The 14,804-nt window shown below is 43.2% G+C and overlaps 2 protein-coding genes and 1 long non-coding RNA gene across 15 annotated transcripts in view; 1 reads left to right on the top strand and 2 right to left on the bottom strand.

Annotated features, from left to right (window-relative positions):
- Nucleotides 1-6,083: 6,083 nt before the first annotated feature.
- Nucleotides 6,084-12,555, bottom strand: LOC103630286 (translation initiation factor IF-2, chloroplastic). 4 transcript variants are annotated; one of them, XM_008651346.3, is made up of 14 exons: nucleotides 12,359-12,555; nucleotides 10,432-11,870; nucleotides 10,318-10,350; nucleotides 10,107-10,220; nucleotides 9,849-9,998; nucleotides 9,661-9,759; nucleotides 9,512-9,574; nucleotides 9,277-9,432; nucleotides 9,079-9,144; nucleotides 7,683-7,919; nucleotides 7,310-7,585; nucleotides 6,873-7,061; nucleotides 6,456-6,652; nucleotides 6,084-6,391 (listed from the first exon to the last, which is right to left on the bottom strand). In XM_008651346.3, exons 2-13 carry the CDS (start codon nucleotides 11,794-11,796, stop codon nucleotides 6,491-6,493), a joined length of 2,910 nt encoding a protein of 969 aa, XP_008649568.1. In that variant the 5' UTR covers nucleotides 11,797-11,870; nucleotides 12,359-12,555; the 3' UTR covers nucleotides 6,084-6,391; nucleotides 6,456-6,490. The 4 variants fall into 4 exon arrangements, with proteins under 4 accessions (XP_008649568.1, XP_035816086.1, XP_035816085.1 ...); XM_035960193.1 differs by lacking the exon at nucleotides 12,359-12,555 and adding an exon at nucleotides 12,051-12,315; XM_035960192.1 differs by having other exon boundaries at nucleotides 6,084-6,652; nucleotides 12,400-12,536.
- LOC103630288 (uncharacterized) overlaps nucleotides 11,765-14,804 on the top strand; it is a 16,898-nt gene continuing 13,858 nt past the window's right edge. The window contains exon 1 of the long non-coding RNA XR_554969.2: nucleotides 11,765-11,850. This is a non-coding gene — a long non-coding RNA (uncharacterized lncRNA). The remainder of the gene's footprint in view (nucleotides 11,851-14,804) is intronic.
- Nucleotides 14,106-14,804, bottom strand: part of LOC103630287 (ribonuclease P protein subunit p29) — a 22,366-nt gene continuing 21,667 nt past the window's right edge. For 5 of the 10 annotated variants that reach the window (XM_035960194.1, XM_023300380.2, XM_023300381.2 and 2 more), the window contains one exon: nucleotides 14,106-14,525. In XM_035960194.1, the coding sequence (XP_035816087.1) occupies nucleotides 14,390-14,525 (136 nt within the window). In that variant the 3' untranslated portion in view covers nucleotides 14,106-14,389. The remainder of the gene's footprint in view (nucleotides 14,526-14,804) is intronic. The other 5 variants (XR_004850357.1, XR_002262891.2, XR_002262892.2 and 2 more) reach the window with 3 other exon arrangements.

Raw genomic sequence — 14,804 nt, 5'->3', positions numbered from 1 at the left:
TGTAAATAATGATGTAATTAAATTTTATTTCGTGGACCTTGTCCATACCTTGTAATATATTCTTACCTTTCCATCAATGTGTAAAGTGCTTTGATGTGAACGAAATTAGCATTTTTGAGCCGAAGGCGAAAAACACCTTCCCTTCTTTTCGTACACAGCGAAGCATAAAATTGCTTCTTTTTCTTTTTTCCAAAGCCTTCTCTTTAGAACCGAAGTAACTGTTTATGCTATGATGATGATCCTATGTATGTCTAAATGAATGTTTATGAATGCAAATGTATGATGTAATGTACCGTGCAAATGAAAGTCCAAACCCACACATACGAAGCCATAACCAAAGCCTTCGTTTTCTTAGGAACAACCAAAGTCTCTTTGCCGTTTATTTTTCGGCTTCACCGCTTATTTTTTGGTATATCAGCGCTGACTTTTCGCTGTAAGTTCTGCATTCCCTTAGGAACGTCTTTTGAACTTCTTCGCCTTCTATTTCGGCGGTATCGCGTTGACTTTTCGCGCTTCGCCTTATATTTCGGCGGAATCAGCGTTGACTCTTCGCTGTAAGCTCTGCATTCCCTTAGGAACGACTTTTGAGCAGAAAACTTACGTTGCGCTCCCTTAGGAATGGCTTTTTGTAGCTTCGTCGTGCTCTGCATCCCCTTAGGGACGTCTTTCGAGCTTCTCCCTGTTTTTTCTTTTCTCTTTGCACTCGATGGTGCATGCTCAGTTTTTACATTTACATCTTTGGGGGATATTGCTCTTGTAGAGCTGAAATAAGAAAAAGAAGAATTACACGCTACGGCCCCATTAAAAACCTTTCTCCCCCTTTGGAAAGGAAAAGGGTGCCATAGGGAAAAAATAGAAAAAACAAAAAAGGTTACATCAAGCTACCCATAATATCGCCGAAGCTCATCCGCATTCCAAGATCTAGGAATGTCGTTGCCGTTCATATCCTTCAATCTGTAAGAACTGGGTCTTGACGAAGATAATACCAGAAAAGGTCCTTCCCACTTTAACTGTAGCTTGCCTATTGTATCTGGGTTGGCAACTCTCCGAAGTACCAAGTGCCCTGGCTTGATATTTTTTAACCGAACTTTTCTGTCACGCCATTTTATTGTTTCGGCTTGATATTTATTGATATTCTCCACAGCCTGAAGCCTGATGCCTTCTATAGCATCTTTTGCCACAGAATAATCAGCTTCGTCCTCCGCCGAAGCCACTGTTCTTATTGATCCCGCTTTAGCTTCTTCTGGGGTTATTGCTTCGTCACCAAACAGCAATTTGAATGGTGTAAAGCCTGTTGACCTTGACATTGTTGTGTTGTGGCTCCACACCACTTTGATTAATTCATCTGGCCACTTTCCCCTGGGTTGATTGAATATTAACTTCATTATTCCTGTCATTATAATGCCATTAGCTCTTTCGACAAGTCCATTTGACTCCGGATGCCTAACCGATGCAAAATGAATCTTCGTGCCAATTTGTTCACAAAACTCTTTGAAAGCTTCGGCATCAAATTGTGTTTCGTTGTCCACAGTAATAGCCTTCGGCACTCCGAAGCGACAGACAATATTTTGCCAGAAATTTTTTTGAACAGTGACCGAAGTTATTGTGGCTAAAGGTTTCGCCTCAATCCACTTAGAAAAATATTCTACTGCTACCACAACATATTTTAGATTTCCTTGTGTTGGTGGAAGTGGGCCTAGCAAATCAAGGTCCCACCTTTGCAACGGCCAAGTGAGCTGTATTAACTGAGTCAAAGATGAAGGCTGTTTTTGATCTCTTGCACATTTTTGACAGCCTTCGCATTTTTGGAGTAATTCTGCTGCATCCGAAGCTGCCTTCGGCCAATAAAATCCTTGACGAAAAACTTTTCCTAGCAAAGGCCTAGATCCGATGTGAGAACAACACAGACCTGCGTGTATTTCCTTCATCAATTCTATACCTTCAGCTCTGGATAAACATTTGAGCAATGGAGAACAAACTCCATGTTTGTATAACTCCCCTTCTATTATCACATATGGTCGGGCTCTTGCCTCTATTCTCTTATTATAAGCTTTATCATCTGAAAGGAAATTGCCCTGGAGAAAAGACATGATCTCGGTTCTCCAATCTTCACTATAAACAGGAGATATATTGAGCACTGCTCTTTCAAGAAGTTCCACCGAAGGTGCTTTTATTGTTTCAAAGAATACTTCCGAAGGTAAAGGCAGCCCCTGTGCCGCTGACTTGGCTAGCAGATCAGCGTGCTCATTTTCTCCTCGTGGGATATTCTTGACAGAAAATCCTTCGAAGGAAGCTTCAAGCCTTCGAACTGTATCCAAATATTTCTCAAGCTTCGGATCTCTTGCTTTACAACTCTTGTCAACATGACCAGAAATAACTTGGGAATCAGTTTTGAGAATCGCCCTTCTTATCCCCATTGCCTTCAACTTCTGAAGCCCCAAAAGCAAAGCTTCGTATTCAGCAATATTATTTGTGGAACTGAAATCAAGTTTCACTGCATAGCATGTTCTAACTCTGGAAGGTGCAATTAAAACAGCAGCCGCACCTGCCCCGAAGGTTCCCCAGGAACCGTCGCAGAACACTGTCCAAGCTTCGGCATCTTTACTTGCTTCTTCCTCCTGAGCCCCTGGCGTCCAGTCAGCGATGAAGTCTGCTAACGCCTGGGACTGAATCGAAGATCTATGCACATAATCAATGCTGAATTCGTTGAGTTCTGCAGCCCACTTTCCAATCCTTCCAGTAGCTTCTCTGTTCCTCATAATATCCTTCAAAGGCTGTGATGAAGGAACAATTATATGGTATGCTTGAAAGTAGTGTCGAAGCTTCCTAGAGGCCATTAAGACAGCATATAGCACCTTCTCCAATTCTGTATAGTTTTTCTTTGACAAACTGAGAACTTCGGAGACAAAGTACACTGGGGCTTGCTTTTTAGTTTGTCCTTCAAGCTTCTCCTGGACAAGCGCCACACTCACTGCAGAGTGCGAAGCTGCCACATAGAGCAGCAGAGGAGCCCCTGGCGCTGGTGGAGTTAGCGTCGTTAGAACTGATTCCCATTGAAAGACTTCGGCCGACTTCAGCACTTCAAAGAATGGTAAATTTCTCTCTGCTGATCTGGATATAAATCGATTCAAAGATGCCAATCTTCCTGTCAGCCGTTGAGCCCCCTTCTTTGTACTTGGCGGCTCCATCCGAAGAATGGCTTCAATTTTGTTTGGATTAGCCTTGATTCCTTTTGTTGAAACTAGACAACCAAGGAATTTGCCCTTCTTTACTCCGAAGACACATTTTTCTGGTTTCAACTTCAGGCCAGCTTGCCTAAAGTTAGCAAATGTTTCCTGTAGATCAGCAATATGATTTTCTTGCTTCGTGCTTTTTACTATGATATCATCAACATATGTTAGCACATTTCTGCCTATCTGAGAATGAAGGACTTTCGATGTCATCCTGCTGAAGCTTCCTCCAGCATTCTTGAGCCCCTCAGGCATCCAAAGGTAACAATATGTACCACTGGGGGTGATGAAGCTGGTTTTTGGCTCATCTTCCTTCTTCATCCAGATTTGATGATAGCCTGAATAACAATCTAATAGACTCATGAGCTCTGACGAAGCTGCTGCATCTACTAGAGAATCTATCCTTGGTAATGGAAATTCATCCTTCGGACAAGCCTTGTTGAGATCAGTAAAATCAATGCACATTCTCCATTTACCATTGGCCTTCTTCACCATAACAGTGTTAGCTAGCCATTCTGGATATTTTACTTCTCTGATGACTCCAGCGCTAAGAAGTCTTTTCACTTCATTCCGAGCACCTTCGGCTTTGTCATCAGACATTTTTCGAAGCCTCTGCTTTCTGGGTCTAAAGGATGGATCAACATTGAGCGAGTGTTCAATAACATCCCTGTTGACACCACAGAGATCATTAGCTGACCATGCGAAGACATCTTTGTTGTTGATCAGGAACCTTATCAGGGTTTTCTCCTGCTACTCAGATAATTGAGATCCTAGCAGCACCTTCTGCTCTGCTATATCTTCACATAAAAGCATGGGCTTCGGCTGATCAGCCGAAGCAGCCTTCTCCCTTCTGTACTTGTATTGCTCACAAGCTTCGGCCCCATCTATGTTATGGATTGCTTTTGAATCTGTCCAGTTTCCTTCGGCCTTTCTGGCAGCTTCCTGACTTCCATGAATAGCAATAGGCCCTTGATCCGAATGTATCTTCATGCAAAGATATGCTGGGTGAAGAATTGCTTCAAAAGCATTGAGTGTCCCACGACCAATGATTGCATTGTAGGGGTACTCCATGTCGTCAATATCGAGCACAACTTCCTCAGTCCTTGTATTGTTCACAAATCCGAAGGTCACTAGCATTGTGATCTTGTCGAGCGCTACAATCTGCCTTCCTCCGAAGCCACAAAGAGGGTGTGTAGCATCATGAATCTTATCCTCTGGCTCTTGCATCTGTCTGAAGGCCTTAGCAAATATAATATCCGCTGCACTGCATGTATCAACCAGAACATTGTGGACCAGAAATCCTTTGATGACACAAGAAATAACCATAGCATCATTGTGAGGGTAATCCTTGAGCTGAAGGTCCTCTTGGGAGAAGGTAGTTGGGATGTGGGACCATCTTGACTTGATGAAAGGTCCTTGCACCCCGACATGCTGTACTCTTCTCTGTGCCTCCTTCTTTTGCTTCTTGTTGGCCGGCTCTGAGCATGAACCGCCTGTTATCGGGAGTACCAGCTTCGGGGCCGAAGCAGCTCCAGCTTGATTGTTGAACGAAGCCATCAGCTCAGAAAAGTGGAAGTGAGTTCATCGGAGGTGGGCGCCAATGTTAGGGACTTGTTCTCAAATGCTTCGTCTTGGCAGAAAGCAATAATTCTAGCGTAACAGGATTGCGTGAACAGTATAGGGGTACTGTTCATCTATTTATAGGCACAGGGCGCAGCCTGTGTAAAATTACATTTATGCCCCTTACAATCGACTACAATAATGACACAAAACATCGCGGGTCTTTTAAGTCATTTCATCTTTAAGTCGGTTTACCCCTTCGTCTTGAGATCTGTCACTGTGCCGAAGCTTTATAGGTGATGGCTTCGGCGCTGCTTCTGATAAGATCTGCCGAAGGTGTTCTCTTTCTTTAGGATCTTCGGCTACGAAGCATACCCCCAACAGTTACTTTATGGCTTGACCCATGCAATTGTGGTTGTACTTTCGAGTGTGTCAGTTTTTCATGTGGAAATTTCGAATGATATATATAATTGCTTTATTGATTCACTTATTAGTCTTATTGTTGATTCACTCGTTATGAGCATGCTCAGATACCTTTCTTTCTCTAAATTGATCTATTTTGCAAGGCTCGCGAGCTCGAACGAACCGACTCAGCTCGGTTCGCTGTAAAAACGAGCTCAAAGAACGGGCTCGGCTCCACTCGTTCGAGGCTCGCGAGCCGCTCCGAGCCGAGACTCTCCGAGCTCGAGCCAGCTCATGAGACTCGAGCTTATTTTCAATTTAATACATATGTTTGAGGCATCGTTAAAGATGACCTAACTATTAACTAATTTACTAAAAAATAGTTAATAGTTGAACTACTATCTAGATTGTTTAGATGTCTGCAGCTAATTTTAGCTACGGTTAACTTTAGTGCATTAAAACACCTTCGACTGACGTGATGTATTCTATAACAAAAGGCAGCGACTAATATGCAAGCAGACATTAGATGCAAGCGTGTAAGCATGTCTATTGGTTCGTTAGAGATCTAACCGTATGACATATTTAACATTTAAATTCTCACACGGGCCACAACCACCTCATATAGCTGCTAATCACACTTTTTCAAATCTCCCTCACACTCCTCTGCGTCCCTTGATCAACATCGTCCCTTGATCAACATCATGTGGTTCAAATTAATTAAAAGATGACCTAACTATTAAAAAAGGAACGTATCTGGTGCAAACCAAACCTTTGCAACCGTGCAAACTTCTAATCTAAACCTGCTGCGTGTGAAACCCCAACTAGCTGCCTTGCCACTCCCGGCGATTCAAAAGCGGCTTTCGGCAAATACAGTTTGGCTTGGCCGGCCCATACGCTTGACCGACAAAATTCAATATCAATAATTAATGTATATACGATGAATATATGGTTTGATATGCTATATACAGTATCTTCCATCTCACTACAGACAGCCGATCCACACATGCATCTTCCACAGCCACACACAATATATTAGCGCCACTGCACTGCACAAGTGCACAGTCTGCACCAGCCGGCAGCCACCGCCCAGGCGCCCACCGGCCACCACTCCACGTCTCCACTCTCCAGCAGCTCACCATTCAGCTTCAGCCACCACCGAAGGAATCAGGGAAACGGTCCACCGGTCCAGCTCACAACAGCTTCAGCACAATAGCTTCAGCTCACCATTCAGCTTCAAAGTATATATAAATTAACATTTCATACCATTAATAAAAAAGAGTATCAGCGTGTTGCCAATTCTACAGCTGGACCCCTGCATCCTTGAGTGCGGCAGTCACGGTAGCAGAGGCCTCCTCGAGGGTTCTTGCCTTATTCACGGTATTGAATGCCTCTATGATGTCACCTTCCTCCCATTCATCGAAGTCATCTACCCCAATACCACACTCTAGCCCAGCACCAACCTAGTGGAAAGGAAAAAACCCAGTTCACATTGTTAGCACTGATTGGATGCATGAACATAACAAAGTATTGCTGAATCACTAAGGTAACTGTAGTTTTCCCTGTTCAGAAAGTAATTTTGTTTGTCCAATACAAAGACGAAATGGGCATCTTCCATTAACTAATTAACCAGTAAGTGAACTGCAGTGCAAAGATCAGAAGACTCGAGTGTCAATTCTATACCTCCTTCACAGTTTCTTTCACCCTTCTCAAGGAATCAAGCGAACCCACATATACTTCTTTCCCTTTACGAAGAACCCGCACATTACAATCTTGAACAACTTTTCCTGTTGTAATCATGCATCCGGCCACCTTTCCACTGCCACTACTAAAGACAGCTCGAACTTTTGCCGAACCAATTGGTACTTCCTCCTGGAGAAGAAACATGTGTTCAGGATAAACAAAAAAAAAACAGGTCACTAAACTTACTGTCTTTACAAAACAGAAAAAAAAACCCAGTTTAGAATCCTAATGGATAAATTAGTGAATATTCATTTAATTAAAGGATGAAAGATCTGTCAACTTTGGAAAGATGTTGAACTACAATTAATGATGACATCCCATTGACTTTATGGACTTCTCTCAGTCAACTGATCTAAAATCCCAAAAGTGTATGTTACCTCAGCGGGTTCGAGAAGACCTTCCATGGCCTTCCGTAAATCATCAATCAAATCATAGATCACTTTGTACATCCGAATTTCAACACCTTTCTTCTTAGCATAGTTTTTAACTGATCCTGGTGCTCTGACATTAAAGCCAAATATAATTCCTTCCGAAGCAACAGCCAGATCAACATCACTAACACTCACATCTCCTGGACCTTGAAGGAGGAATCTCAGAGAGACATTTTCTTGTGGAAGAGTTTGGATGGCTTGCCTAATAGCCTCGATTGAACCCTATTGATCAATTGTTAGTCTTTTCAGAAAGAAAGGACCATTATTATTATAAACAAAAGAACAAAATGCCCATGTTGTTTACATATATCCCCACTACCTGAAAATCAACTTTAAGGATAACATTTAGCTCATGTGTATCAATTCCAACTTGCTTCGCAGATGAAACCGATGCTGCAATAGCTGAGAGTGTGACTTTTCCTTCCCCAGCTTTTGCAGATATCCTTTCTATGCGCAGTGCTTCAGCACGCCCATTCGCCCTTTCACGTGCAACATCAAGGTTGTCAACAACCTCAAATTCATCACCGGCAAGGGGAACGTTATTGAGGCCAATAACCTGTAAAGAATTTTTCTTAAAAAGTTAGGATGCTTATATCACTGCTGTTCCATGAGCGTTCAACCACTGGTTAAAACAAAAGGAATCATCCTTCGGAGGTATAATGCAAGCTTGAAAACATAGCTATTTTCATTTTGTTGCACTGCTTAGGAAAATCCATGCTGACACAGTGAATTTCTAAAGTCCAGCCTTATCCAACAAATGTGTACCAAGGTTTAATTCATAACTAATCTCGCATATAGTCCTCATCATGGTGATATATGTTAGTTATCAAGATCCAGTTTTATTGTACCGGAACAACAAAGCCTTTTAACCCCAAGAAAGTTAGGGTATGTTAGAGTTGAAACCAAACAAAAACCACAAGTCAAAGTTCAGGCACATGAATAGTTGTTTTTCATGCACTCCTATTCGAGGCTAAATCCTTGGGTATATTCCATCCATTCAAATCTCCTTTTATTGTCTCTTACCATGTTAACTTTAGCCTTCATTTGTCTCTCTTTCCATTGTTATCTTGCATTAGGAGCCCAATGCGAACTAATGGCTCTGGAGATCCAGCCCCCACTCTCAATTTTGTTGTTCCAACAATCTTATATTTTTAAAGAAAAAACTCAGTTGGTAGGAAAAGACCGTCCCCACTCCCCATGGTATTATATTAAGAAGCTCAACCAGAGCCCGACTGAGAAAGGTCACAAAAGCTGGCCCTGTGCAGCATGGAGATCCGCCCCCTATAAGCCAGATCTTTACCCGTGCTTTGAGTCTCCTAGCCCCTACATGGGAATCCGCCCGCCATAGGTCAAGTCTGTCTCATGTGCACACAACCAGGGGAACTAGCGAATGATATTTTTTAACCTCAGCCTAAAATTTGCTCCCACTAGGAGTCAAACCCAGGACCTGATGAGTGCTACTAGAGCCATCTAACCAACTCAGCTAAAGGCATGTTCACAACATTCTTATAATCTAATAAAGGAGAAATTATCGGTGCACTCATAGTACAACTTTATATGACTCATTCACGAGAGCTAATGTATATTTTGCAGCAAAAACAAAGAAATGCAATTCAAGTAAAAATCATTTGACATAAACATAAATGTGATAGAATAAGGAAAAAGTAGGAAGGAATCACAGAAGAGAAAATTGAATAAAATAGGGAAGGAAAAACCTGCACTGCATTGGATGGTCCTGCTTTGTCAACGAGCTTCCCACAGTCATCATACAATGCACGGATCTGTCACAACATAGATGTGATGTTATATACCAATCAATCTACAAATTTATATGCTAGACTATGTTTTTCTATTGCTACATTGTACTCCTGACATATTGACAAATGCAATAAATAGGAATATAGGAGACCAACCTTTCCATAAGCTTCACCACACACAATAATATCAGCTTTGTTTAGGGTTCCATTCTGAACAACTAAGGTAGCAAGAGGCCCTTTGGCCTTGTCAAGGCATGCTTCAATAACAGTGCCCTTCGCATTCCTATGTGGATTTGCCTTTAATTCTTGCAACTTCAAATTTGCAAGAAAAGAAAAGGTCAAAAAAGAATTTAATAGATTGCTGGAAAACATTGTGCAAACAGAAACGTACCTCTGCAACAAGCATGACAGTTTCCAGAAGTTCATCAACATTATCCCCAGTAAGAGCACTTATCTGGTAGAGATCAAATAAAATGGTTCAAATAGGTAATAAGATGCTATACTATTGAGCTACTGTTTTAAATTGGCACAATCAGCAACCTCGACCATTGGGGTATCACCACCCCACATTTCTGGCATTATCCCAATTTGGGAAAGTTCTTGCATAACTCGTTCTGCATTAGCTCCCTCCTTGTCTATCTGCTTCCATGTGAGTTGAATGAATTCTACGAAGGGAGCTTCTAACAATTTACACCAATGGAAGACAAGGAAATGATTTGAAAATAGACCTTGTTTATTGCTATTATAATTGGCACCCCTGCTGCCCTTGCATGTGCAATTGCCTCACTTGTTTGTGGCCGAACACCATCATCCGCAGCAACAACAACAATACAGATATCGGTTACTCTAGCTCCTCGAGCTCTCATTGCACCAAACGCCTGAGATCTCAAAGAATTAAGAATAGTAATGGCATATGCTTAAGTGTACATAAAATAAAACGGGTGAACTGTGGACTACATAACAACAGAAGTTATATATATATACACCTCATGTCCTGGAGTATCCAGAAAAACACAGGCTTGATGGTTTCCATCTACTGGTAAAAGAACCTGATATGCTCCAATCCCTTGTGTTATACCACCAGCTTCAGATGCCACCAACTGTAAGGAATTTGGGTTAGATCAATAATTGTTGCGAAAAGGAACTTTATTCAATAAAAAAACTTCATACATCAAAGAGAAGTTATTATAAGTTTACCTTGCTCTTGCGTATATAATCCAACAGAGTTGTCTGCAAACAAAAATAGCAGTGTCATACAACCAATACTTTAGAAAAGTTGTGAGTTCCAAGAGTTAGCATCAGTCTTAGTACCTTCCCATGATCAACATGGCCCATGATAGTCACAATGGGAGGCCTCACTTCCAATTTATCCAAATCTTCATCATCAAGGAACTCCTTCTTCTTAGCCATTTCCTCCACTTTCACAGGACCACTTTCTAGTACTTCAACATCATATTCCATGCAAACCATCTTAACCAAATCTTTATCTAGAGTCTGAACATTGTCAAGCATAACTCCTCTCACCGATAAGAATCGTAAAATTTCTGATTCACCAATTGCCAACTCATATGCCAAGTCCTCAATCAGCATACCTTCTTCACCAACTTCAAGGATCTCAACTCTGACTGGCTCTTCAGCTTGCATAGCCTCTAGCCTTGCAGCGCGGCGTTTTGCCTTGCTCCACCTCCTACCCTTGCGCACTGGAACACCAGAAATTGGCACGTCAGTAGTATCCTCATCAACTAATCCATCATCATTGGACATACGTCGTCTGGAACCAGCTTGTGTGTCTGGTTTTTTACGACGATCAACTCTGACTTTTGCTGGTGGGCCTCGTACTGGTTTTAGAGGGTCTAACAATTCCTCAGGTACAATCGGATCAACTGCTGCCCTCTTGGAAGCAAATTTATCAATAAGGATGGGTCCTTTTTTCTCATTTGATGTATCAGACTTGATAGGCCGACGAGGAGGCTGTGCTACAGAAGGTTTAGATAGTAGCAGAGGGGAAGGCTTAGATGCAGATGACACTGAAGGTTTAGCCACAGGTATAGACTGACTCCTTGTTTCAGTTCTTGGTTGCTCTCTAATGACCTTACGTACAGTTGGCACAGGGTTCCCCTTCCGCCATACACTCTTTAGTGTTTTTGTCTTCCTTGAATTACCACCTTCCTCCACTGCTGTCGGTCCTGGACCATTACTCATGGAAACATTACTCTGCCTTGAACCAAGGTTGCCACCATCTGCATTACCAAAGCTGGAGGCCTCAAGCTTCTCTGCTTTCTCCAATACAGCGTCCAGTGACTCTCTGACCTTCTCTCTGTCGTCTAAAGTTGCCCCTGCTGGCTTCTGATCCGGCAGTGATGCTGTTTTCATGCTCTCCGGGGGTCCATTTGACCGGACTGGCTTCTGTGGCGGCTTCAGAAGCAGATCATTGTCATCATCAGCTTTCACACTGACACTCCCTCTTGACGAGAACTGAACAACCTTCTCCTCAATCAGATTAGTGACGACCATACACCTGCAAAGCCTCCCAGGCTCATACTGCCATCGCCTTATGCCATCGAACCCCGTGAATCTGATCCTTGTGACCAACTGCGCCCTCCTTGCAGCTGCAGCCGGGAGCGGGCCAGACCTCCCATTGCTTCCGAGGTTGGTGACGGAAGCAGGAGATGCCATGGCAAGATACTCTTAGCAATACTGCCTTGCACTCATAAATGTTGACAGCACAAGGTGTTTGATAGCAGCGCTACCTGTTCGATAATCAAATACAAAATCAAATTGTGTAACAGAGTTCAAGCTCAGTTAGCAGCCCCAAATAGAATGTGTGGCTAGGTCGACAAGGGAAAAATGTGAGAAATAAAAAAAATAAAGAGGTCGGTTGGGCGGTGCAGGTGGTGGGGGCAGCGGACGGAGAAGAGAAAGCGGCGGACGGAGAAGAGAAGGCGGCGTTGAGAGGCGGGAGCCGGCGGGAGGCGACGGAGTTCGAGCCGGAGACGGAGAACACGCTGGGATTAGCGGCGGCTGCAGTCGCTGACGGCGGCGGCAGCGGGGGAGTGTGGTGGAGGGAAGAAGATAAGATATAAAGAGAGAGGAGGCGGAGTAAGCAGGCGTGGGCGTTTCCGCTTGCACGGGTACGGACGGCCTCACGCTCTAGTTGAGTTCGGGGTGCAGGGTGCTCGTTCCGCACACCGGCACACGAGGAACGGAAAGGGAAAGGGCGGCATATCTAGTGGATGACCTCGTCCAGCGCGGTTGCCGCCGGCGAAGCGCAGATGAAACCTCGTCCAGCGCGGTTGCCGCCGGCGAGGAACCAGGACGTGAACCACTACGGATTGGGGAAGTGTCTTTTTTCGGAAAACTATCGGGATCGTGGGGGCAGCGGGCAGCCGCAGCAAGCTCGAATGGGTGGTGATAAGGTTGGCACGCCGGAGAGAGAGAGCCACTCGGCATATCCGCCGTGGTCGCTTTTTGGCCTGGATTTTTTTTTTCTTTGTTTAGAATAAGTAAATTCATAATAATATTGGATTAGATTGTGTGCGCGTAGTACTCTTTGAGGGCTAAGGGCTTGGCTATATGGGACACAACACAACTCACAACTCTTGTTCCTAAATGTAGTAAAGATCATTTTGTAGGGTATAGAAGATTAGTTTGTAGGGTATAGAAGAGTGACTTCAAATAGAGCCCTAAACACATAAATAAATTAAAATATAGGGTCTGAAAAAATACAGCTCTAACCGGAATCTCATTTTAATAAATTTCGTCCAAACGTTTTGAGGCCCAACTTGAAGGGTAGCATATTTGTGGCTCAAAGACTCGTGGCCTTATATTGTTCGTGCTCGACCCAACCTCCACGGATATTTTAGTCTTCTTATTCGTTGCCGCCACACGACCACCCTGTTCCCATCTCATGCCTGCTCTGTTCCCATCTCGGCGTCTTTGAAGGCCTCCGCCCCTATCCATCATCCTGCCTCTCCTGGTTCGTCTCCCTGGTCCCTTTTTCCTGATCTTCTTCATGTCTGAGATGGATCGAAGGCTGTCATTCCCATGGTCACACCCATTAGCGAGGCCTTGACCATTCTCCTTGAGCATAGCTCTAGATGCAGTCAAAGGTGTGTCATCGGCCACACGTGCAGCGTCTTGTGATGTTCCATCGGCGCCTCGTCGTTGTGCGTCGACCAGCACAACTGAATCGTGTTCTGCATCTCAGTCGTCACCCTAAGTGTCATCACCTATCATGGATGACTACTAGTATATTACTTAGCGCTCGTCTTAGGCGAGCGCATGCAGCGGCACACATTTTGAGATGTTTTTAGTTTGTTTTCCGTTATATCTTTATTAAAGAATTCAATTATCAAACCGATTTCACGTTTGTGTTCCTATACTTATGAACAAAATTAGACCATACATACTATATAATATTTAAAATTTATTTATGTATTTTTCTCTAGTATATATTCTGTTTGTGCACCAATACAAACAACCAAACAAAAACCTATATATGGACCTAATCTGTGTACAAGGAATCTGACTTCTCACGTACGGGCCAGGTTATCACCGTGAAGGAATCGTGCAGCAACCAATCACACGAACTGCGATCTCACAGGGTGCTGCGTGCTCACTTCTGATTTTTTTAAACTAAACTACAAAGGCAAGAGGAGACTACAACGGCTAATCCTGAGTTTATTGCCGATCTCGAGGGGTACTCAATTCTGATTTCTGAACTAACTACAAAGGCCAGAGACAAGGATTAATTTTGGGTTGGCATGTACATTGAGACATTTGATGAAAAGATGAGTAAGTTTGAGTTCTCCGGTGTAAAATTAACTTGACCAATTTAAGATTTTACCTAACCGATTATTTTATGGCAAGAAATAATTTGATCCATACAGCTACGCTACATCACTCCGGTATTCTCGGTTCAGTCGTGACCTGTGACAACAGGAGCCGATACCGATAATACACCCGGATGTATTATCGAGCAATCATTGGCGGCAGAAACAATGCGTAATAAATATTTGCCACAGGTTTGTGTGACTAGATGAAACAAACGTAAATGGCCTTGCTACGCCTATACTAATCAATAATCAGTCACCGGAGTACATGGCTCATGATCACACACCCCTCCACAACTCGAGCTGCCAGTAAGTCGCTAAGAAATGTCAACGCCTCTAGAGCGATAAAACTACCATGCTACAGTGGCAGGACCTAAACAAAAGCAAGTATTCCGTGGAGCAAAAGATTTGTGAGAGAACAGCTGGCACATTGGAAACTATCTGATTAGCGATTGCGCACGTTGTTGACGCTGATCCTCCTTCAACTTCTCCCTGGGCGAGAGCTTGTCGCCGATCAGTGTGAACTTCCAGCGGTCTGCTTGAAGTACGAAAACTGAACCAGCTTTTGGTAAACTGCAGGTTCCAAAGTAGTAAGTTGTTCAAAAAGTCTACAGTTAGTGTATCTGAATTTCACAAGCACAACAGATACCAACAACAGCAAGCCTTCGACAATAACATTTGATGTGTTTGTATGGAGATGAAAAATCATGGCTGTGTGAACCTCTGACCATAAAATTTTCAGATCATGCGTCGTAAAAGGTGTTTCAGTCAGAACAAAGGCTATGAATCACAAGCAATTATTTCACAACTCAACTTGTATCCTATGGAGGTAGAGCTATAGAAGAATGATTA

The sequence above is a fragment of the Zea mays genome, chromosome 6 (genome assembly GCF_902167145.1).
Source record: "Zea mays cultivar B73 chromosome 6, Zm-B73-REFERENCE-NAM-5.0, whole genome shotgun sequence".
Classification (NCBI taxonomy): Eukaryota; Viridiplantae; Streptophyta; class Magnoliopsida; order Poales; family Poaceae; genus Zea; species Zea mays.
The sequence above is the reverse complement of the archived record's forward strand: the minus strand, read 5'-3'. Positions and strand labels throughout refer to the sequence as shown.